The 26300-nt window shown below is 40.4% G+C and overlaps 1 protein-coding gene across 1 annotated transcript in view; it reads right to left on the bottom strand.

Moving 5' to 3' along the window:
- LOC136872746 (retinal homeobox protein Rx1-like) overlaps window positions 1-26300 on the bottom strand; it is a 144889-nt gene that overhangs the window by 12200 nt on the left and 106389 nt on the right. Inside the window, exon 4 of the mRNA XM_068227518.1 lies at window positions 13186-13276. Coding sequence (XP_068083619.1) covers window positions 13186-13276 — 91 coding nt within the window. The remainder of the gene's footprint in view (window positions 1-13185; window positions 13277-26300) is intronic.

Genomic DNA, 26300 nt, shown 5'->3' with positions numbered 1-26300 from the left:
AAACTGGGACGGTTTGTAAATTAGCAAATGCATTGTACCAAAAACTTTTTTGAAATAAAGCATTAAAAGGTACTTGGTATTGTATACCACATACCTTATTATTATTATTATTATTATTATTATTATTATTATTATTATTATTATTATTATTATTATTATTATTATTATTATCGATTATAGAACTACAAACCTTATTTCTATTCATATGCCGTGGCCTTAATTAAGGTACATCCCCAGCATTTGCCTGGCGTGAAAAAGGGAAACCACGGAAAACCATCTTCAGGGCGTCCGACAGTGGGGCTCGAACCCACTATCTCCCGATTACTGGATACTGGCCGCACTTAAGTGACTGCAACTATCGAGCTCGGTCCGCAAATATTTAAGAGAATTACTAATTCATATCTACTTCTTTCAAAAATGGGACAGTCAAATAAAATAAGATAAAACGTTTGTGGCATTTCATAGATAAGCCTACAAGTGTAGGGCTTCACGATATTGATTCTAAATCTCTCAAAATATGATCAAATTTTCCATTTTCTGACATAAATTGTGTTAAAATATGGCCATGTGTCAATCTACTTTTCAGTCTCTCCTGAATCTTTGGAATATGGAGATATTCCTTGTAAGCTGATCTCTTGAGTTAGCCAGAGATTATTCTATATATTCTCCGTATACGTTTTCAGATCCTTTTCGAAAAATGATAGATTATTAACAGAGAGTCGGGGTTGATTTCAGCTTCTTTGGCAAGTTCATCACCTCTCACGTTCCCTGCTGTATTGTTAAAATAGCCTAGTAGTCCTTGCATAAAATTGTCTTCAAGTCACAGCTTACAAGGGCTTTCAGCTAGCTCTATGTAACTCTATAAGTCTATCGTTTGATGTACTGTGTCTCTGCCTTTGTAGTTGACAAATAAAGATTTTTAGAAAGAAAGTGTATGAAAAGTCAAATAAAGAAAATTTGAAATGGACGTAGTTAATTTTGTGCTGTCTCTTTGTACATTTTTTGATTAAAGAAGAAATTACCCGAAAGGCATGTGGGTGGATGCATATTTGACCTCCATTCAATACATATTACTTAATGACAACCAATCATGCGTTACTTATTGTCGGGCTATTATTACAAAGTAGAAGAGGATGTGGCAATTAGAAGCAATATGTTCACGTGTGCTGGCTCGGTTACAATATGCACAGCACATAATTACTCACGCTATTGCTCACCTGCCCTGGCACCCAAATGGATTACACTTTTCAGGAAACTCATGGAAGGGGAGTAGTGTCCACTTATCGCAGACTATCTCCTCTCTCTTACAGGGAGGGAATATGAATCAGCACACCTGCTTCATGAATTTGAAAGTAATATCCAACAGATTGCTAAAGGTGAGATGATTTGTCCAATTCTATCATTATCCACCGCAGTACAGTATAAGCGAGTACTCCATCCCAAGCAAACCTAAGCACGTACAATCTAAACCGTTTATCACGACATAGCTTGTTAAGACATATCGTATAAAACGACGTATTTTGATTACATTTTCGGAGAAATGTATCGGCTATAACGTCCAATGATTTTTTGGGTATGAAACGACGTATTTTTATTACATTTTCGGAGACATTTATCGGCTATAACGTCCAGTTATTTTTTGGGTATAAAACGACGTATCTTTATTACATTTTCGGAGAAATTTATCGGCTATAACGTCCAATTACTTTTTTGGGTATAAAACGACGTATTTTTATTACATTTTCAGGGAAATTTGTCGGCTATAACGTTCAATTACTTTTTTGGTATAAAACGACGTTTTTCTCGGAGAAATTTATCGGCTACAACGTCAAATGATTTTTTGGGTATAAAACGACGTATTTTTATTACATTTTCGGATAAATGGATCGGCTATAACGTCCAATGAATTTTTGGTACGTATTTGGGGATTGCTGAAAACAATGTAGGGCTTATTTTTGGAGACTTCAAATCAGTCTTTCTGTTATCCGGCTCCATGGCTAAATGGTTAGCGTGCTGGCCTTTGGGCACGGGGGGTCACGGGATCGATTCCCGGCAGGGTCGGGAATTTTAACCATAATTGGTTAATTTCGCTGGCACGGGGGCTGGTTGTATGCATCGTCTTCATCATCATTTCATCCTCATCACGACGGGCAGTGTCGCCTAAGGGAGTCAAATAAAAGGACCTGCATCTGGCGAGGCGAACATGTCCTCGGAAGCTCCCTGCCCTAAAAGCCATACGCCATTTCATTTTTTTTCCATTTCAGTCTGTCTGTTAAATAGTCAAGGCAAGTATCGCTGTGAACATGTCGCAAACGAAAAGGAAATTGTTTAATATTGGAAAAAAATCACACATAATTTGGCAACTGGAAATTGGGGGGGAAAACGTGATCATCGCGAGGGAATTTGGTGTATCATACTGAACGATTTCTACAATTTTGAAAAACAGAGAGAAAACACAGTCTATTTTCTAGTATTAAAACAAAATCAAGCAGGCCAGATTATCTGAGCACGAAGACAGTTAAAAATCTATACGTAGATCGTTTAAGCAGCAAAGATCAAAAATTGTGCCGATCAAAGGACCTTTTCTTCAAGTGAAAGCCAATGAAGTTCCGCTCAGCCCCACTCCACAAACACTCTACTGTGAATACGGTATATTTTTGTAGTTTTAATTTAATATTATGTTAATTAGCCATGTAAGTGTGCAGACTAAAACTTATAGACGTTACTTTTTAGCAACAAAAAATAAGACCTATCTGCGTCGGTGAGAAGTAAAGCAAACTGCAATAATAATAATAATAATAATAATAATAATAATAATAATAATAATAATAATAATAATAATAATAATGAAAGTTAAAACCGACAGCCTGTTTTCCAGTCTTTGACCGGGTCAGGGATGTAATGAATGAACCAGATATAGGCTATTATTACAATGGGGTCGCCATTCCCAAGGTGATATTAATGGCTGATAAATGCTATGAAATGAGAATAGAGAGTGTTGCTGGAATGAAAGATGACAGGCAAAACCGGAGTACCCGGAGAAAAACCTGTCCCGCCTCCGCTTTGTCCAGCACAAATCTCACATGGAGTGACCGGGATTTGAACCACGGTATCCAGCGGTGAGAGGCCGACGCGCTGCCGTCTGAGCCACGGAGGCTAATAATAATAATAATAATAATAATAATAATAATAATAATAATAATAATAATAATAATAATAATAATAATAATAATCAGTGCATGGACGGAAGAACGCAAGAAAAAACAAAGCTACAGGATGAAGAGTTTTCGGGAAGAGAAGAAAGATTTTTTTTTTGCTAGAGGCTTTACATCGCACCGACACAGAATGGTTTTATGGCGACGATGGGATAGGAAAGGGCTAGGAGTTGGAAGGAAGCGGCCGTGGCCTTAATTAAGGTACAGACCCAGAATTAGCCTGGTGTGAAAGTTGGAAACCACGGAAAACCATTTTCAGGGCTGCCGACAGTGGGATTCGAACCCACTATCTCCCACATGCAAGTTCACAGCTCCGCGCTCCTAACCGCACGGCCAACTCGCCCGGTAGAAAGAAAATTAATCTGCTAAATAAGTTCAATCGCGCTCCTTAATTGGGCACAACGTTGTGAAAAAATAATAATGATTTGCTGAATTAATTTTAGTATTTTATTTATGTTCATGATTTATGATGGATTTTTACCTGTAACTTTATAATGTGAAAAACATTAAACCTTTAAACAGTTTTAAAAGTGTTGATCCTTTCTACACCTAAGTAGTAACATACAGTAAATAAATAAATAAATAAATAAATAAATAAATAAATAAATAAACATTACATACATACATTATCATTATAGATTGTTATGCCTTTCAGCGTTCAGTCTGCAAGCCACTGTGAATTTACTAAACGTCGCCACAATTCTAGATTTTCAACTAGTGTTGTGGCCTCATTTAGTTCTATACCTCTTATCTTTAAATCGTTAGAAACCGAGTCTAACCATCGTCGTCTTGGTCTACCTCTACTTCTCTTACCCTCCATAGCAGAGTCCATCATTCTCCTAGGTAACCTATCCTCCTCCATTCGCCTCACATGACCCCACCACCGAAACAGGTTTATGCGAGTTCATTCCTAAATTAGCCTTAATCTCCTCATTCCGAGTACCATCCTGCCATTGTTCCCACCTGTTTGTACCAGCAATCATTCTTGCTACTTTCATGTCTGTTACTTCTAACTTATGAATAAGATATCTCGAGTCCACCCAGCTTTCGCTCCCGTAAAGCAAAGTTGGTCTAAAAACAGACCGATATAAAGAGTTTCGTCTGGGAGCTGACTTCCTTCTTACAGAATACTGTTGATCGCAACTGCGAGCTCACTGCATTAGCTTTACGACACCTTGATTCAATCTCACTTACCATAGGCCTATTACCATCCTGGGACAATACATAACCTAAATACTTGAAATTATCGACCTGTTCTAGCTTTGTATCACCGATCTGACATTCAGTTCTGTTGAATTTCTTACCTACTGACATCAATTTAGTCTTCGAGAGGCTAATTTTCATACCATACTCATTGCACCTATTTTCAAGTTCCAAGATATTACACTGCAGGCTTTCGGCACAATCTGCCATTAAGACCAAGTCGTCAGCATAGGCCAGACTGCTTATTACATTTCCATCTAACTGCATCCCTCCCTGCCATTTTATACCTTTCAGTAGATGATCCATGTAAACTACGAACAGCAAAGGTGAAAGATTACGGCCTTGTCTAACCCCTGTAAGTACCCTGAACCAAGAACTCATTCTACCATCAATTCTCACTGAAGCCCAATTGTCAACATAAATACCTTTGATTGATTTTAATAATCTACCTTTAATTCCATAGTCCCCCAGTATAGCGAACATCTTCTCCCTCGGTACCCTGTCGTATGCTTTCTCTGGATCTACGAAACATAAACACAACTGCCTATTCCTCTCGTAGCATTTTTCAGTTACCTGCCGCATACTGAAAATCTGACACTGACAGCCTCTCTGTGGTCTGAAACCACACTGGTTTTCATCCAACTTCCTCTCAACGACTGATCGCACCCCCCCTTCCAAGATGCCAGTGAATACTTTGCCTGGTATACTAATCAATGAGATACCTCGATAGTTGTTGCAATCCTTCCTGTTCCCTTGCTTATAGATAGGTGCAATTATTGCTTTTGTCCAATCTGAAGGTACCTTACCAACACTCCATGCTAATTTTACTACTCTATGAAGCCATTTCATCCTTGCCTTCGCACTATACTTCACCATTTCACGTTTAATTTCATCTATTCCTGCTGCTTTATGACAATGGAGTTTATTGACCATTCTTTCCACTTCCTCTAGCAAAATTTCACCAACATCATTTTCCTCCTCCTCATGAGCTTGGGTGTTCGCAACACCACAAGGATGATTTCGTTTTACATTGAGAAGATGTTCAAAATATTACCTCCACCTCTCCAATGATTCCCTGGGATCTATTATGAGTTCATCTGAATTACTCAAAACACTGTTCAATAAATAAATAAATAAATAAATAAATAAATAAATAAATAAATAAATAAATAAATAAATAAATAAATAAATAAATAAATAAATAAATCCGCATAGACTACAACTTTCTCTCTAATCGGCTAGAGAGGTCCGTGGTGAATGAAATATCCCCTTGTTGGTTAATACCTACACATAATGAAATACAGTCGAACCTTGATATCTCGAACCCCCATCACTCGCATTTTCAGTATCTCGAAATAATGTCAATTTCCCTGCTGACTGTTCTATTCTTCACGTGAATTTATTTCTCTATTATTCGAAATTCGATTGCACGAATTTCTCCATTTCTCGAAGCAAACACTTTCTCCGTTAAAGCTAAAAGGTATTCTGCAGCTTAAATTTTGTACGACATTAACTGTGCAATACAGCATTTAATGTTCCTTAAGGTATACGATATATCTTCTCGTCAGACGGTATGTTTACACAGTGGCTTATCTGTCCACCCCAGGTGCGTAGGAGCTGTTTGAACCCACTCCTGGAACGTCACTTACACCAGGTGTTAAGTGCACTGACTATTCCTCGATCCCACACACAGAGTCAGTGGAATGCAAATGCTTTTACAGCAGTTACTGCTGTTGAAACCTATGTGGAAGAAAAGAAGCTTGAGGCTGAAAAACGGAAGAAACCGACCGATTTTTTCCAAGTTGTTATCGGAGGTACAGTATGTTTACTGTTCCCCTACTGTACTGTATGTATTCTGTCTTCAACGACTTCAAATGTTGTAGTTAAGTTACGTGAACAAATTGGATCCACGAATTGTCACTCTAATATTTGTCCCAAATGGAACATAATAATTGCTTTTACTCAAATAAAGTTTAAAATCTGCTGTAAATTAAGAAGTACTACGAAATATTTTACTTGTAGTGAATAATATGAATACATACTTTACTAGTTTACAACTTATTTTTCTGCTACGTCGCAGCGCTTCCGTATGTGTTTTGTTTGTCTAGCACTTTCGTGTGTAATGTCTTTGCTCACTGAAGTTGTTTGAATTAATTAGGTGTCATTTTCTTCATGTTGCTCATCCATTTTGTGCGCTTCATTAAGTGATATATTTATTGGTCCAGGGATCATGTTATTTTCCTTTCAACAAAAAGTAATATATTTATTGGTCCAGGTATAATGCTATCTTGCTGTTTGAACTGCCCGCGCTAGTCACATGGACAAAGATAATGAGAATTCACATAGAACTCCCACTCGTCGGTGCTAGCCCTGGACCTCAAGAAAGAAACAAAAGACGGCACGAGCAGCGGAATGCAACATAAGGGAGTCCTGTCTACACCCCGTAAGTACGTATACATATTTCTATGGATATTTCTCTAGCAACGATGGTATTTCTTAATTTAGTGCAGATTTTACACTTTATGTGAGTAAAAGCAATTATTATCTTCCATTTGGGACAAATATTACAGTGACATTTCGTGGATCCAATTCGTTCACATAACCTTGTAGTTAAAAGGACAAAAACTTCGAGTTTGTTTTTATTTGGTTAAATAACATTTATAACAGTATCGAGCCGTTGCTCCATATGATTCGATTACGTGCAATCCTCAAAGGCGGGAATTCTCTAGATCTAGAAATTTCGATAACTCTAAATAAAATTCAGCTTCAGCGGTGATTCGAGATATCGTGGTTTGACTGTAACATTTATAAATTCATTGTTGCTGCTATTATTCTGAACACCTCACGGCATGCTAGCTGGCAGGGATGGATGTAGGATATGGACAGCTGTGAATGTGTTGGCACGACACTTATTAAGGACACAGCTAAAGAAATCCCAAACTGTAAGACCAGCACTGCGCTCATATTGGTAACTTCTAATGCATACAGCAGCAAATTACCAACATACAAACACACGACAACCGTTTCTTTTACCGCACGAAGCTTTCATGCTAATGTTAGACAAATAAGAACACGGAGGGAAATTGCTAGAGATTGTTATCAGCAGCAGCATGCATTTGCTTACCGCTCTGGTGTATAGTGTATTGTCCCGGCGCAAACATTTAGAGGCACGTCACTTTATCGGCAGTATATCAGTTGCCGACGCCACTCCCATTACGGATATAGCTTGCACATTACAGGAAGAAAATTAATAATATAATGTTCTACTCGGACACGCAACATTAAAAGTTGGTTCGTTCATTTATTCCTATATGTCCTAGAGTTGGTAGTCACGTAAGCCGACTCCGTGGTCTAGAGGTAGCTTGCCTCTCACAAGGAAGCCTCGGGTTCGATACCTTGTCAGCTCAGGGTTCTCCCAGTTGTACTCCTCTTAAAACAATAATAACGTGTAACAACCCCGAAGGGTCGTGGCCTGCCAAGTGACGAATCCTCTCGTGCAATCCTCAAAGGTGAGAATTATCTAGATAACTCGAAATAAAATTCAGCTCCCGCGGTGATTGGAGATATCGAGATTTGACTGTAACATTGTTGCTGCTGTTATTCTGAACACCTCACGACATGCTAGCTAGCAGGGATGGATGCAGGGTATGGACAGCTGGGAATGTGTTGGCACGACTATTATTAAGAACACAGCTAAAGAAATTCCAAACAGTAAGACCAGACCTGACCTGGCCAGGAATCGAACCCGAGGCCTTCGGGTAAGAGGCACGCACGCTACCCCTACACTGCGGGCCGGCTTGATAACCACTTATTATTCAATAAGAACAAAAACGAGATATTCAAACTGATACAAAAGAGCAGAAGGATCACCTTCTTGCAGACAGAATGCAGAGCGCTCCACTCGTAGGCTCACATTAGTGTTTACAATAACAGAAAGTTTCCATTGAGAATGACGTCACAGTAAGCGAGCCTGTGACAAGTCACAATCCAAAACTTCTTCCCACACGTTAAGATACTCTGCCCTCAGCTGTGACTCAGTTCGCATGTTGCCCTTCACCACTAGGAATAGTCGCTCCTACCTTTAAACAGTATGAAGCTCTCATCATTACCTCTTATAGTACTAATTTTCGACACTTGGGACTGAAGACATATCGCCAATGGTCGCAATACCTAAAAAAAAAACTACTAGCTGGCAACATTTCATCGACGAAATAAACGCAAAGCTTTCTCTAAAACTAGTTAAATCATTCAAGATTTCTTCAATTTTCCGTAGACAATATGGGTTTCCGAACATTTAAAACCAATCCTACTACTAATTACTGCCAATGTTATGTATTAATGAAGGGAGAAATAAAAATATATATAACCAAGCTCGATAACTGCAGTCGCTTAAGTGCGGCTAGTGTCCAGTATTCGGGAGATAGTGAGTTCGAACCCCACTGTCGGCAGGCCTGAAGATGATTTTCCGTGGTTTCCAATTTTCACACCAGGCAAATGCTGGGGCTGTACCTTAATTAAGGCCACGGCCACTTCCTTTCCACTCCTAGTCCCTTTCTGTCCCATCGTCGCCATTAGACCTATCTGTGTCAGTGCGACGTAAAGCAACTTGCTAAGTAAGATAAAAAATATGCCACAAATTCCACGACTTTTTTCCGCAATACTACTTGGTAAAAACCTGGTCTTTACAGGCGCACACTTGTTAAGCCTGTCCCGCCCCAAAAGGGTTAAGCCTGTCCCGCCCCAAAAGGGTTAAATTCCGTTCCTCTCCAAAATGAGCGTACATATTTTCTAAATCCAAGAAGAAATTATTATGTATTTTGTACAACTTACTTTATTAAATAGAGGTCAGGCTAAAAATTACTCCACTCCTTAATTTTTACCCACTTAAGGGAAGGAGGACGACATTATGGGGGAAAATGTCATAAAAACTGGTAAGGTTTGAACTAGGATACCTTACTCCATTTTTGCAATATAACTTCAGAACTCTCAGAACAGGTAAACCTGTACTTCTTATTAACTGTTAGTATCCTGAAAGATTTCAATGTTACTAGAAAATAGTTTTATTCTATACTTTTTAAATAGAGTACAATTTAATTTTAGCGTGCATCCCAAATTTGAGGTACACTTTTCTAGGTAATGGCTGTACATCAGGAAGTAAAATTTCAGAATCGTGCCTAATCGGCTTGGTGTGTGCTAATAGACTTCGGTTAGAACAAAAATGATACTTTCTATTTATTTTTAGAAACTTCAAATTTCTGATCATGAAATTGAAAAAAAAAAATTTTTCAAAGAATAAACCTTGTGGGTCACTAAGGAATAAATTTGTTGTTTTTTAAAGTCTATCTTACAGATGACAGTACACATAAATAGTAAGTTTAATTTCAGCTCTGTATATTTAATAGTTCCTTAGTAAAGTGTAAGCTACCTGAAATTTGGGGTGAATACTAAAAATTATATTGTACTACATTTAAAAAATATTGAATAACTCCGTTTCCTAGTAATATTAAAAACTTTTATGATGCTAACAGTTAAGAAAAAGTACAAATTTATCCGTTCTGAGAGTTGTTAATTTATATTGCAAAAATGGAGTTTTCCCTGTAATGTCGTCCACCTCGACGGTACTTGAAGCCTGTTGTTTACGATGAAATGTTTGCCAAATTCGAGACTTCACAAGACTTCACAAGAATTCTCAATAGTTCACAAGATTACTTTTTTTTTTTTTTTTTTGCTAGGGGCTTTACGTCGCGCCGACACAGATAGGTCTTATGGCGACGACACAAGATTACTTGTAAAATCGCTTGCAATACTTGATACGTCTTCAAAAGTAATGAAAGTGAATTAGAACATATTCTAATCGATCAAAGAATTGTCAAGTCTACAACAGAATTGACCTGTGGAATGCGAGTATTAAATTGGCCGCTAGGCATGCCGGAATTGCCGGGAAGCGGGAATCAAAACAACAAAAATGGCTTCGTCTTGATGACCGAGGGATGTTGTGTGTGTATTAATTGCTAAGTATGAGGCACATCCCTGCCTATATTCAGTGGACTCTGTAGAATACCACAATAAAATGTGTAAAACAGCACCGTACGAAGAGATTGCAAGATAAATATCTCTAGGATGTGGACCTATAAGTAAACATTATCAGAAATGTTCGATTTATTATTATTATTATTATTATTATTATTATTATTATTATTATTATTATGGAATTCCTAATATGTTTTCATGTAATAAAATATGAATTTCGGTTGCATTGCTATAATTTTTATTCAATTAATATGAATAAATGATACAACCTCTGACAACAAAGTTCGGTAAATAGTCCTGTACTATCAACATAGATGAACAATGCACGACAGTGACCTTACTGTCCTTCGAAATAGTTCCCTGCCATAAATATGCACTGCTGAGAACGGCGACACATGTCCTGGAAACTTTGCAGGAAGGCTTCCTTTGGGATGGTGTTCAAAAGCCTCGTCACGTTTCGTTGGACGTCAGGAATATCGTCAAATCTCTTTCCTTTCAAAGCGAGTTTGAGTCGTGGGAATAGGAAGAAATCTGGAGGATTGAGATCTGGCGACTATGGGGGATGTTCAAGTTGCACCACCCCCTTTTTTGCCATGAACTGTGTGTGGGCGAGCGTTGTCATGGACAAAAAACCATGAACCTTGTTGTGCGTACTGGGGTCGTACCCTGCGTAGACGTTTCATGAAACGGGTCAAAATTTCAATGTACCGTGCAGCATTCAACGTCGTTCCCTCAGGTAGAAATTCTTTGTGGATCGGAAAAGGTGATGAGCAACGTTTTGATGCGTGACTTTTGGGCTCTGACCTTTTTCCGGCGAGGGGATCCGGGAGAACGCCATTCCATGCTTTGCCGTTTCGTTTCAGGGTCATACCTGAGACACCAGGTTTCATCCTCAGTCACAATACAGTTCAAGAAATTGGTGTCGCATCCGCCATTTCGACAAAATCCTGTGAAGCCTCTAAACGTGCCTGCTTGTCAGTCAAGTGATGTGGCACAAGACGAGAACACGTTTTCCTCTTCCCTAACTTCTGGGTAACGATTTGTCGCACGGATTCACGGCTAATGTGCATTTCATCCGCTATCATGCGCACAATTAATCGCCGATCGTTCATGATTAATGTCCTCACCTTCTCAATGTTTTCATCACTGACGGCCGTCTCCTGTCTTCCGCTACAGGGGTTGTCAGAAACACTTTCCCGGCCTCCTCGAAAACGGGCGAACCACTCGTACAAACACTTCAGGGACAGTGCTTGACCTTCATAAACACGTACCAGCATCGCATGCGTTTCTTTCGGTGTCTTGCCAAGCTTGAAACAAAACTCTAGATTCATCTTTTGGTCGTTCATGTTCCTGTTCGCAGTTCAGAACCAACGCGCTAAACACGCACTGTGTCAAGCAGATCTTACACGGCACGCACATGATGCTCAACTGAACAACGTTGGGAGCAGGTGGTCATAACCTGCTGCTACGCAGGTGCAGCGTTGTGTGTAGCCAGTGTTGCCGGATCGACTGTTCTGACTTCATTCACCGAACTTTGTCACAGGTATATAACATAACTTCTGAAAGTTCCATTATGGCAGTAAATACATTGGAAAAGTTATGTTGAAGCTAACCACATAAATATTTACCTCATGTAAATTATGATCTATAGGGCTTGTCTCATCTTTTTAAGAATATATCCCACTGCAAGTCCAAGAACCACAACTGCTGTTTGCCTTTCCTCCAAGTTAAAGCAAAATGCTCTCAAGCCTTGCCATATCTTGTCAAACATTCAGCAATGTTGAACAGTCTTTGATAAGATTTGATAGTTTTTCTTGTGAAGTGTTGAATTGAAAGAAAAATTTGATGGTATACAACAGACATAAGATCATTAACATAGCAATGCCACCAAACATGCCATTTATGGCCCTAGTAACGAAGGTTCTGTACGATCAATATATGCCATTCTAGCCCTTGGATGGGGCGAAGGTCAAACTCGCGACCGACTAAAAAGCCACTAATCTTACTGTTTACAACAAAACTGGACGTTGCCTATGGTATAATCTTGACACGATCGCTAATTTGTTTTTTTTAGAAGTGGGTGGCTGTACATAATTCCCCAGCGTTGCTGTCATTACTTCTTTCCTACCTTCATATTCTATTCAGTCTGGCTTTTTTTTTATCAATTCACTGCTAAATACCACCGTCTCCATTAGCCGTGTTTTTAATATCATCACTTCAGGGATTTATTCCTTCATTGAATAGTCGCCAAAGGGTCAGGCGGGCTAAGCTTTTCACTGATGGCTGCTTCCTTCAAAAGAATTCTGCTGCTCTCGCTACTCAGATTAGGGAAATGTACACACAGACTTCATATATTACAGTTTATGTCTTATATTCAAACATGTAGCCTGTGTAATTCCTTTTGTAAGAACTCATAAAGTTTGGTAAAAGGATAGCTTTAAAATAATCCTCTCTCCACACACACACATACACAAGATCTCAGACTGAGGATTCAAGAATGTTCATGTTCGCGTGTGCCTGGCGTCAAAGCTTGCTAAAACCAAGGCATGTTCCTTAGCATTCAGGGCTTACCCATGGACTTATAATCGATAAAAATACATAGGCTATGTTTTCTATTTCCGCAAGATTTCAAGAATTTATTTCTATTGAATACTCTTTTAATCAAGAAATCATAACTCTGCTTTGGAGCCTTGAGTAACGTAACGTACTCACTGGTGAAAGAGATTTTCTAACTTACCAGTGGACTCGCCGTGGATAAAGCCGGCTGTCTCACGACCCATTGCCTTCTCACGCTTCCTCCACTTGGCACGACGGTTCTGGAACCACACCTGCAACACAGAAAATAGCGTGCATTCTTTATAGTCTACAGTAAGTAGAATGTCAAAGAAAAATTCAATTATGTTAAACAAGATTTGGAAAAATATGTGTTCATCTCTACAAACGTACGGCTCCATGGCTAAATGGTTAGCGTGCTGACCTGTGGCCCAGAGGTTCCTGGGTTCGATTCCCAACCGGGTCGGGGATTTTAACCTCCATTGGTTAATTCCGATAGCCGTCTTCAGCATTAGAATGTATCATAGGTAAGATCCATCCTCACAGAAGCCTGTATGGCGTCAACTTGAAAGACCTGTACCAGGCCTCTCCGGAGTCCACACGCCATTATTATTATTATTATTATTATTATTATTATTATTATTATTATTATTATTATTATTATTATTATTATTATTATTCCTAAAACATTATTTCGTACTGTTATGACGCCGTTGATTATTTCTTGACCTATTCCCATGATAGTAGGTTCCACCGTTTGTGAGGTCTGTGGCTATCAAGAATGCTTAAAAGTGACACCAAAGTGTCCTCAGACTCCAAGAAGTTAAACAACTACTACCATAAGACAAAATCCCGTCACCCCAGCTTATCTTAATGCCCACAGTAAACGAACTATTATTTTCGGTCTGCCACGTGATTGCTGTCTATCAGCGTCTAAACGAATCGGCGTCTTTGCTACCGATTCTTTTCTGCAGTGAGCGACTTGTCCGCTCTATTAAGTTTCCCTTTCAATAATGTGGTCATGATTGACGCGACATCAGTGGTCTCGGAGGTCGTCGTTCCTAACGTCGATGAATCACGTTAGTCCAAGATAGCATCGAAGCAATCGAGTTTCCATTACGTTCAGAAACTGCTCGTGCATTGAAAGCTATCGTCTGATGGGTTAAACATCTCGCTTTCTTCCCGGCTTCACACCAGGCAAGTGCTGTGACTGTATCTTAATTAAGGCCACGGCCGCTTTCCTCCAACTCTTAGCCCTTTCCTACCCTATCTCCACCATAAGACCTATCTGTGCCGGTGCGATGTACAGCCAAACCTAAAAGAAGAAAAATCTTCCTCGCTTGGACAGAATAATGTATTAACGGAAGTGCAAGCTTCAAATTTTGTAAAATTGCTTAGGCCTAAAGTGTCTCAAATACTGTATAACCTTACAATAGTTCATTTATAAACAAGATACGAGTTTGTAAGTTAAACTCTTCAAGGAAATACTTTATGAATATAGTTAATACAGTAAATGCAGTCCGGTTCCTTGATCGAATGCTCAGCGCACTGGCCTGTGGTTCACAGTGCCCCGCTTTCGTTTCGCGGGTGGGCCGGAGATTTTAACTCCGTTTGGTTAATTCCTACGGCTCGGGAACTTCGTATTTGTGTTTATCCCAATACATTCCTCTTAATGTTTACAAAACACATCACACTACCAACCACCACAGAAAAGCGCAATAGCGAATATATACTGCTAGAGAGGACTGGCGTCGGGGAGGGCATTCGGACATAAAACTTGGCCAGGCCCATATATGCAACTGAGTTCGACCCCATAAATGTGGGGAAAGTGGCAGGAGAAGAAAAGAAAAAGAAAATAGAAAAGGGAAAGTCACCTCCGTACAGGCCATAGAGGCCCTGGGAGGGGTGAAAGCTTCTACTATCCGTAACCTTGGTGGTGTAGAGTGGTTTGCTCTACGCACGGCCGCCTTTGCCTTTGCCCCGAAGAATTTACTTAATTGGTACTCATGTTTGGTGTAGGCTGACTGAACCTCAGGGTCATTTGTACCTCCAGAAGTGGAAATGTCGTTTCTTAAAATCTTCAACTTCCTGACGGGCAATCGAACCCTCCGGGTGAACCGAGCGCGCCTTTACTACCTCGGTCACGCATTTCCTGGAAGACAAAGAATTTAATATCTGTGGGCTATTGAATTCCAGGTTTTATCGAGTTAACTTTTTTCTTTTTTTTTTGCCATGGGCTTTACGTCGCACCGACACAGATAGGTCTTATGGCGACGATGGGATAGGAAAGGCCTAGGAGTTGGAAGGAAGCGGCCGTGGCCTTAATTAAGGTACGGCCCCAGCATTTGCCTGGTGTGAAAATGGGAAACCACGGAAAACCATTTTCAAGGCTGCCGATAGTGGGATTCGAACCTACTATCTCCCGGATGCAAGCTTCACAGCCGCTTGCCTCTACGCGCACGGCCAACTCGCCCGGTCATCGAGTTAACAAAATTGATGTATAGTCGGCCTGAATGGCTCAGACTAGTGATGTAAATTCCAGTACCTCTGCTGACACTGGTGTGCACAGTGCCAGTGCCAGTGCCAAACGCGTCACCGTGCCAAAACACCGGTGCCACGGCACTGTCAGTGCCACGATGACTACTTATTCATTGGACTCGTATAAAAACGTTTATGTTTCATGTATTGACAAAAAAGGAACTACACATAGATATACCGTAATTTATATTAATATTTACATGCAAAATACTACAAAATAACCCTCAAATAAGTTTTCCATTCACATTCAAGATCAGTATTTTTTCACTTTATTCGCTGACAGTCTGTTTCGTCTGTTGGTCAAAATTTTCATGCAAAATACTACAAAATAACCCTCAAATAAATTTTCCATTCATTTTGAAGAACAGTATTTATTTCAATTCATTCGCTGACAGTCTGTTAGTGAAAATTTGACCAGCTTTCGAAAACACACCTTCAGCAGGCGCGGATGTTGCTACAAAACATAACTTCCGGAGAGCTAAATAGTAAAGGTTGGGATACTGAAGCTTTCTTCCCATCCACCATTTTAACGGATCTGCCTGCCTAGCTATTAAGGGGTCTTCCAAGTACGACAAAGCATATGCCATTTTAAACATGTTATCGTCGATTTGAACGATGTACAAGATTTACAAATATCCCACACTGCTATGTAGGCCTACTGGTTTTTATCATCTGGACTGAAATAACTCCACAAAGGGCTAGATTTTCGTCTATCTGCCATTGACACGGAATTCAAGACAATCGATAATATAACGAAAGAGAATAAAGCATAGTGTGGCACGGTCAGGACGGGGTGATGACCAGTAGGTACCTAGCCTACTGTAGAAGCGATCTGTCCTGGCACTGCTACTGACACAAGCACCGGCACGGATTTGAGAAGCACTGGCCTGTACGTGCCGCGCCGTTGGCACGAGGCAGTCACACGGCCACACACAATAGTGCTTCGTTCGGCAACAGTGCCCGCCATACTGTTCGATGTACTCATGGAAAAGCAGACTTGATCGATGCGAGATCTTGTCCTTACTAACGGTATAAATAAGGTCAATATTCACATCAGAAACTTTTTTATTCTTGTAAACGTTTCACAGATTTAATTTTTTGTCATTGCCACTGGCACTGGTTCATTTTAAATCGTGGCACCGTGCTGTCTCTGGCACCGGTGTCAAAGCACAGTGCCAGTGCCTTCCTTACGTCACTAACTCAGACGGTTGAGGCGCTGGCGTTTTGATACCAACTTGGCAGGTTCTATCCTGGCTTTTTTATTTTTTTATTTTAATGCTATTTGTTCGGAGTGTCGACCTATAGAGATCTCTTGCCCCTACTTGCACCATATGATACGAACCTGCGTGCAATTGGAATTGCGGAAATGTAGAGTGTTGAATGTGAGGAAAGGAGCCTTAAGGACGGCTCAAACACCCAGTCCCCCGGCCAGGTATATTAATCATTTACAATTAAACAACCCCTGACCCGGCCGGGAATCGAGCCCGGGGCCGCCGTGTGATAGGCGGACGCGTTGCCCCCTACACCGTGGGGCAGGACTCGATCCTGGCTCAGTCCGCTGTTATTTGAAGGTGCTCAAGTACGCCAACCTCATGTCGGTAGATTTACTGGCACGTAAAATAACTCTGGCAGGGCAAAATTCCGGCAACACGGCGTCTTTGAAAAAAGTCAAAAGAAGTTAGCGGGACGTAAAAACAATAAGATTCTAGAATTCAATTGATGTATACTCTAATGTTCGAGTGCTCGCTTTATGATAGACCAATAATTTAAGAAGAAACATTTTCTTTCTATTAACGGTGGTGCTAACTTCTTTTACAAAATATGTTTAAGAATTTGTGAAGCTGAACCACAGTCTGGGAGATCTTGATTTCAAGCGATGTTTTGATTATGAGGTTCACATTTATGCAGTATAGATGAATAATTTTAGCTATTAAATATCCACTCTGAACAGGCAGAGAGCTTATTTGCTGTTGCATTTTCTCAATTGAACACATTGTCATAAATATCCATATAATCATAGATCGATTGAATTGAATGCAGTAGTGTGTAGTGGTAAATGCAGGCGCCAACGTTATTACAGCAGAAGATTCCATAGAGCGCGCAGTATAATAGTTTCGAAACAATTGAAATCGGTTTAACTAATCACATTAGAGCACATGACGGCTCATTAGTGGAACAATGGTGGGGTACAAAGATGGCCACTGCTAGTGCCCATGTTCTCCACGGTAAGCTGCTTATTGCGCTGGTTTCCCAACAGTACGGGAAACAAACATGCTACCACTACAACATTCTTTAAAGGAACAGGACCACATTAAATTCAAGAGTTCAATTACCGTCTTTGTGCAGATATTATAGGAAATATTCCAAAATGAGTTGTGTTGAGATCACAGCCACAAATTTTGATGCAGAATGCTCTCACGAATAAATCGCTGATGGACGGTTTCTACAACCCTGTGTTGCAGTTTACTAACAATTCTGTATCTGAGAGATAAATCAACGTAAGTCACATTTTGTCAAAATTAGTGCCATATAAAATTAAGTCCACTGTCATTTCATTTTTATGGCAATAAAATAATAATTACCCCCTCATGGCGCTACAGCCCTTGAAGGGCCTTGGCCTACCAAGCGACCGCTGCTCAGCCCGAAGGCCTGCAGATTGCGAGGTGTCGTGTGGTCATCACGACGATTCCTCTCGGCGGTTATTCTTGGCTTTCGAGACCGGGGCCGCTATCTCACCGTCAGATAGCTCCTCAATTCTAATCACATAGGCTGAGTGGACCTCGAATCAGCCCTCAGGTCCAGGTAAAAATCCCTGTCCTGGCCGGGAATCGAACCCGTGCCTCCGGGTAAGAGGCAGGCACGCTACCCCTACACCACGGGGCCGGCACAAAATAATAATTAGGCTAACCATTTTGAATGTAAAATATATCAGGGAATGTTTTCTGTGATCAAAATTACACAAAATATATCAAGAACAATGATGAACATTTATTGCCTAAGTCATTCTTTTTCTTCCTCTTCTTCTCCTTCGTAATCTACTTACCCTCCAGAGTTGGTTTTACCCTCGGACTCAGCGAGGGATCCCACCTCTATCGCCTCAAGGGCAGTGTCCTGGAGCGTGAGACATTGGGTCGGGGGATACAACTGGGGAGGATGACCAGTACCTCGCCCAGGCGGCCTCACCTGCTATGCTGAACAGGGACCTTGGGGGGGGGGTGGAAAGTTTGGAAGGGATAGACAAGGAAGAGGGAAGGAAGCGGCCGTGGTCTTAAGTTAGGTAGCATCCCGGTATTGGGCCTATTGTAGGGTCTATTATATTAAAAGGATGATCTATCCATTTCAATACCTTGCTTGTAATATAGTCAAATAGTTGCAATATCCGCCGATAACCATTCGCGGATGCGGATGTTATCCGCGCAGAACTCTAGTTGTGGTTAATCAGAGGCAATAGAATCGTTATCACAATGAACACAAGACAACTGTCATAATAGATTTAATTTGAAAGTATGTGGATGTGCTTTAAAAATTAAAGAACGGGCGTTTACATCATAACACTCACAACATATTCTTAAGAGTGCAATTTAAGGCTCCTACAACACCGGGAAAATGTGATAAATAATATAGGCCTACATCTTAAAAGATTTTCGGGCATTCTTTTATTGCGGGGAAAGTAATGTGATCCATTACCAATACAGCGGAAACTCTTTGCACAGTTCTAAACACTGTCTTGCACTCATGAGCGCAGTCGCCTAATTACATGGAAAAGGTTTGAAGTATAATATCTGAGAACTATAATGTACTCCTGCACTGGAGACGCTAATAAGTTGCAATCTGTGAGAAAATCAACCTAGTTTCAATTTCTTCTAGTTCCTTGTCCATTATGGTTTTGGTAATTAGGTACCTATCTTTGTAGAAAAATTTATTCTGATAACTCTTATCCTTTACCTTCTTCAATTCATAGAAAGTTTTCATACAGCAGCACAGCTTCAAACTTACGTCTCCAAGATGCTACTATTTTGAAATTCTAACAGCTGCTAAGAGGTTTAACACAGGGCTGGTCTCATGTTAATTTAACACAAGTATTAACAATTTGTTGGTGTTAACAGTTCTTGATGAGGCGGTTATTTTGTTAAATTGTGTGTTGAGTCTACTTAACAGCAGTGTTAATACTTAACATTCGTTGAAGAACTATGTTAAGACGCTGAGCCATCGTAACTTTGAGACGGTTCCGGTAAGCCATTTGATGCTCAGCATTCGCGATTTTCGACTATTTGGAATACTGGTTAGCCGTTCTATCCTCACAATATGATTATTCTGGATTTAGAATGTTAAACTGGTAGTATTTCTTGAAATATTTTCTCTCCATGGAATTGCTTGTTGTACTCTTGTTGTTGTGTAATTATGTTTTAACTTTACTTTATTATCACACTACTCTAAGTGATCATTGCCGCCGGGATGTTTTGCGCTGTACTTGTTAATAACAATAAAAAAAGCCTTTCGATAATTTTGAAGCCATTTATTGTTCATATGTCGCCATAATTTATGAAAGAAAGACATGTTTCACTCTTCTTCACACCAGTATGTTCTCAAATGTTCACTGTTTGAGTTTGTTATACCTGTATAACTCGCCGAATCAAACGACACCTCACACGACCTGGTGTCACGATGGAGTCCAGAGACACACTCACTGTTAGTTGCGCGGCACGGCGATTTTTGTACCTCAATATGGTGGCATTATTGCATCACCCTATGACATACTAATGTTAGTCGCTTTTTGCTAGATGCAATAGTCCTTCCTTTTTACAATGAGGTACTGAACACTATCGTTTCACGTGTTATCCAGATATAACTTTGACCTACTTCTTTAACGCTTGCATGATCAAAAAAATCATGCTTCCATAAGGAAACTTGAATTTATTGCTTTCGATTTTGGTTTTACAAGCCTAGTAGGGCATGTAATAGCAAATTGACCTGCACTTCATTGTACTGATCACAGGATAGCTTGCAGCAGTGTACAGTACTACCCTGCTAGTGTCTTGGAGAGGTGCGGATTCCAACTTACGAGCCCAAGCCGAACTAGGGCGAAACACTGGTGCTATTTCGATTGAGGTAACTGAATTTGTATTATGTTCTCAATCGTAAATAATTAATTCAAGTTTCCTTGTGGGAACATAGTGCAACAGTTCGATACAAATGATTTATCGATACAGTGATTTATGGACAAACCAACGTCCTTTGAAACTGTAAATATTAGAAAATCCCACCACCAACTTGAATGCACTTTTTTCAGTTATCTTGGCGATAGTATATTATATACGTGCAATTCGTTAGAGGCCGTCTTGGTATTCTGTTACGAGGGCAGAACTATACACAATACAAGGGATCAATCCGTCTCTTGTGTTTACTTTTTCTCTGTAGACTCCGCTTTTCATTGATCAAGAAAATAAAAAATATGAGGGATGATCAAAAAGTGTCCATTCGACGGCCTGAATCGGGATGATAATCAGGCGAAATGATCGTGAGCATTGAGGCACGAACCCCACAGGTTGAAGAGCACCGTGTGGTTAAAAAAAAGTATCCTGCTGCGTGAAGAAGTCCGTAACAACCTGCTCCACATCCTCGTCCATCAGGAAGCGTCGACCCTTCAAAGCCTTGCTGAGTCGGTTCCGGGCAAGACCCGGTGTTTTACCACACAGGGATCTTCAACCTGGGATTCGTGCCTAAAAGCTCACGGCGATTTTGCCTGATTATCATCCCGATTCAGGACTGTACGTCCGTCGAAAGGAAGCTCTCTAATCACCCCTTAAAGAACCCAGGCCCTCATACACCTAAGTCACTACGCTGACCATTCAGCCAAGGAGTTGTACAAATACTTGACATGTTCACAGCGGCATTTACTAGAATACCGGGCGAGTTGGCCGTACCGTTAGCCGCGCGCGGCTGTGAGCTTGCATCCGGGAGATAGTGGCTTCGAATCCCACTGTCGGCAGCCCTGAAGATGGTTTTCCGTGGTTTCCCATTTTCACACCAGGCAAATGCTGGGGATTTACCTTAGTTAAGGCCACGGGCGCTTCCTTCCAACTCCTCGCCTTTCCTATCCCATCGTTGCCATAAGACCTATATGTGTGGGTGCGACGTAAAGCCACTGGCAAAAAAAATACTAGAATATTTGACGCATTGGGAAATAACTCTGAGTTATATAATATATATCAGAAGAAGAAATGGAAGGATTCAAATACGCAAAAAAGGATTACAAAAGAATCACCTGTTAGTCAACAATTTTTCTTCATCTCTACTAAAGCTAAGTGTATGTATAATTCCGGAGACCACGTCGATTCATGAAGAGCAGACTAACCTGACCATTCACAAGAAAGCACTGGCTTCTTTAAGAAAGACGTCATAGGTTGTCATAACGATACGGTCCACGTAACTCATTCTCTCTTAAGAACCGGTTGACGTCCACCACTTTTATTCTAACATTGCATAATAAGTCAATAAAAAACGGCACAGTGAGAAGTGGTAGAGAAACAGTTCTAGCTGAGATTTCTTCCCAGACTGTTTTGAAAATAAAGCGTTTTCTAGCTAAACCTTCCCATATACCTTTAGACTGGTAGTTACAGTCTTGCAATCCCTAGCAACACAAGTCAGACCAGAGCTATCTGTTGCTCAAATGCTGGAACATGTTGAGCAATAGATACATTTAGACGCAAAATCAGGACAAAAAAGCATATGGCCTAAATAAATAAATAAAATAAATGATCACAAAATGCCCCCCTTGTTATTTTTAAACATTGAAATATTGAAGGCACAGGAACTGATACAGGTAATTGTAGAATTATGCAGCCAAAATTATTTATGTTAATCTAAAAATACTATGCAATGTCAGTCTTGAAATACTGTGCAGAGAATTAGCAATACGGTACACAGAACACTCCCATGCCCTACTTACAAATCACCCGAAACTGGAGCGGAAGCAATCATTTACAGCAATCCTCTTTTCGTACAATAATTTGATTTTCTTCGATAATGTCTTAAATTTTATCAATTAATAATAATTATTTCGTGTGGCTATTTCTAGCAGGGTGCAGCCATTGTAAGGCAGATCCTCCGATGAGGGTGGGTGGCATCTGCCCTGTATAGGTAACTGCGTGTTATTGTGGTGGAGGATAGTGTTATATGTGGTGTGTTAGCTGCAGGGATGTTGGGGACAGTACAAACACCCAGCCTCCAAGCCATTGGAAATAACCAATGAAGGTTAAAATCCCCGACTGGGCTGGGAATCGAACCCGGGAACCTCTGAACCGAAGGCCACTGCGCGGACCATTCAGCCGACGAGTCGGACATTTTGTCTATTAGGCCTATTGCATTAAGTGGTATACAATTAAACTCAATAGTGTTTATTGTGTCTACTAATTATTCTTTTTTTTCCTTTTATCATACATGTTAAACAGTGTTATATATTTTAGGACTGAATAGGATACATTATTTTAGTAATAAACATTTATTAGCTAATGTACTCGAAACGTCAGAAACTTTTTCATAATGTACACAGAACAACCACGCGTAGAACATAATACAACATTTGGGGTAAATATAGAAAACTAGAGAATCGTCGATAATTCTACTAAAATATAAGTTATGACTTCTAGGCTTCAACCAGGCATGGATAATTCAATTTCATATTTAAGGATTAAAATAAGCCACTTGGTTGAAATTCACAACGTAAAAATAAACTTGAAACTAATCTCGTGTCTGTGTTTTACCGAGAGACCCTTGGTTCGAATCTTGGTTAGTTCAAGGATTATAATTCTGTACTCAAGGCTTGATGCACTCGTGACCACGGTTCGAAATTAGGCCAATTCATGTGGGTGTTTTTGAAATAAAAAGTCAGGTGAAACTGGAGGTCCCATGGCTATGATCATAATTCAGGGTGATTCATATAAAAGGGGTGGTTTTAAAAATAGTTTATCTGTATACACACTGAATGTATTCTGGCGGTTGTTATTTTAATATCGAACTCCTTCACTGATAAACAAAAGCTATTCAGAAGAGAATATGGCGTAAGCATTCCTTCGAAGAACGACACAATCTTAGCCTTAGCTAGGAAGCTGGAAACACCAAATTCCTTAGCACGCGATACTGGCGAGTGCCACACATCTCGCCTACAAGACATAGCCCGTCTAGACCAGTCTTCTAGTACGTCATTTGTCTCAGGTGACAGGTTATTCCTACACTACATATCAAAATGATCTCTCGCCCTAATACAAAGTTTCTTTGAAGACAGAATAATTTCACAGACATTATCGCCTTCAAGATCACCAGACCTCACACAAGCTTTTTTTTTCTTGTTCTTGTTACCAAAATCAACAATACTGACCCAGATGTACTGCTGCGAATGACCGGAAACATACACAACGACGGGTATGGCTTTGTCTATAGGCCAGATGTGATTTTTTCAGCATCTGCTCCGAAGATCAGCGATGATTTTACAGGTACTGTTCATTTAGAAACCTATTGCATGTCTGCAGCTGTCACAAAACAGAAATGAGACAGTATTAAATACTATCAGTTTTATATGAATATTTATCAACTGTCAAGTAGAACTAGAGTTTGCTTGCTTGTCATCCAGGACTGTGATAAATGAGTGCAATCAAAGCAAGTACGCAAGCTTGTAGATTTCTAATCACAGGACCTCCAATTTTACGTGGAATTCGAACCACGGTGACATGACTTTCATTTCAAAAATCCCACATACATTGGTCGTTGCCCTCTTCAATGAATTTTTATTATTATTATTATTATTATTATTATTATTATTATTATTATTATTATTATTATTATTATTATAACTCCCCCTAGCGATGACGAGGTGACGTTTGATTAGTGCGACGAATCGTTTTGGCCGCAACCCCCACCCGTCGTAAGAGGCGACTGAAAGGGGCCCCAGGGGTTCTTAACTTCGGAGCGTGGGTTGACAACCACGGGGGACCTTAACTGAATCCTGGCATTGCTTCCACTTAGTGACAGGCTCCTCACATTAACCTATGCCAGGGCCTCTCAAACGTCCAAAATCTCACGCGTGCAAATCGAGGCGCAAGGGCTCCGTGCACTGTGCATCGGTTCCACTCGGCTCAGCTCGGACCAACGCTTCGTGTTTGGGCTACTCGGCTAAGCTTGGCTCAACTCGGCTCGGATTTGGAGCGCTACGGAGCAAGTGAGGAAGAGGGAGACGGTGGGAGCGAGCGAGACAGGCGTGGGGAAAGAGATAAGACGGCGCTATTGCTCCAAATCGAGGAATGGAGGTCTGTACTCTGGGCAACAAAGCGAAGTCGTCTTTTGGACCGTGCACAGTGCATGCACCAGGTGCATGCACCCTGAGAGTCCCTGACCTATGCTATCTGACCACCCTTGGTCAAATCTTGTTCTTGTCTGACTCTGACGGGTATTATTGCCTGGTTGGACTTCCTCTTAAAACAATAATCACCACCACCACTACTGTTGGTTTTCTAAAGCGAGGTTGCCATCTCACCGCCTGACAGCTCCTCAAATGTAATAATGTTGCCTCGAAGTAGGTCCAAGTAAAAACCACTATCCTAGCCGGGAATCGAGCCCTGGATCTCCAAGTGAGAGGCAGGCACGCTACCCTTAGACCACGGGGCCGGCAATTCATAAACAAATAATCATAATTCTAAGGACACTCTAAGGGACAATCGATCATGGCGACGTAATCATTAACATTTACTTCGAATTTCAATAGAAGAAATAGCTCCTTAACTGAACCGGCACGTAGCCCGTGCTAATCCTAGTCCAGGCCATGATCTGTTACCCATAGTAGAGCAGGCCATGATTACCGTTCATTACCGCTCTTTGAGCTCGTCGACAACAACACTCCGTCTGAATTGCATCTTAATTGGAAACAATTTCACTAATTAATCCCCACAAATGGAAAAATTGTTCTGCGAAACCATTCCCCCTTGCGCTAAAGGATCATTTAGTGTTTTGTTCGGAGCAATTGGGACTATTGTTAGGCCTCCACAATGGAGGGTAATCGGATGTCCAATAGCGGGCCGACACTCCCTGATAGGGGAGGCAACAGGCAGGCAGGGATACAGTAGGAGCGCACCAAACCTCAAAGACAACAACTACATTTTAATTTTTTTAATTTCTTTTGATAAGTTAGATTTTACGACAGGTAATCTGAAACACGCTGTTAGTTCCATCGCTATATATAGGAATCTCCACCCTCGTACCGATTAATGCAATTAGCTGCGAATTTCGAAGATCTGGGTTCGATCCCCAGGCTTAATAGGCAATGAGGCCGGTATGGGGGACGATAAAATAAATACACCTCATTTCCGTAAGACGTGAATCTCGTTCTACCTCCTCACTTAAGTAGTGTCAACAGAATGTTTACATAGTAATAATAATAATAATAATAAAGTAAAGTAAACTCGTGTCCTCATCCCGAGGTGGTGCAGCTCTTTTCAGGCACACCCCCATTGGAGGTGAGCTGCATGTGCCATTTCAACCACATACCAGCCCTCCTGCCATTCTTAAATTTCTGGCAGTACCGGGAATCGAACCCGGGCCCCCGAGGACGGCAGATAATAACACTAACCGTTACGCTACGGAGGCGGACATAATAATAATAATAATAATAATAATAATAATAATAATAATAATAATAATAATAATAATAAAAATAATAATAATAATAATAATAATAAATAATAATAATAATAATAATAATAAAAATTCCGT

Source organism: Anabrus simplex, chromosome 4, assembly GCF_040414725.1.
Source record: "Anabrus simplex isolate iqAnaSimp1 chromosome 4, ASM4041472v1, whole genome shotgun sequence".
NCBI classification, from domain to species: Eukaryota; Metazoa; Arthropoda; class Insecta; order Orthoptera; family Tettigoniidae; genus Anabrus; species Anabrus simplex.
This window is presented reverse-complemented; position numbering and strand designations above follow the sequence as displayed.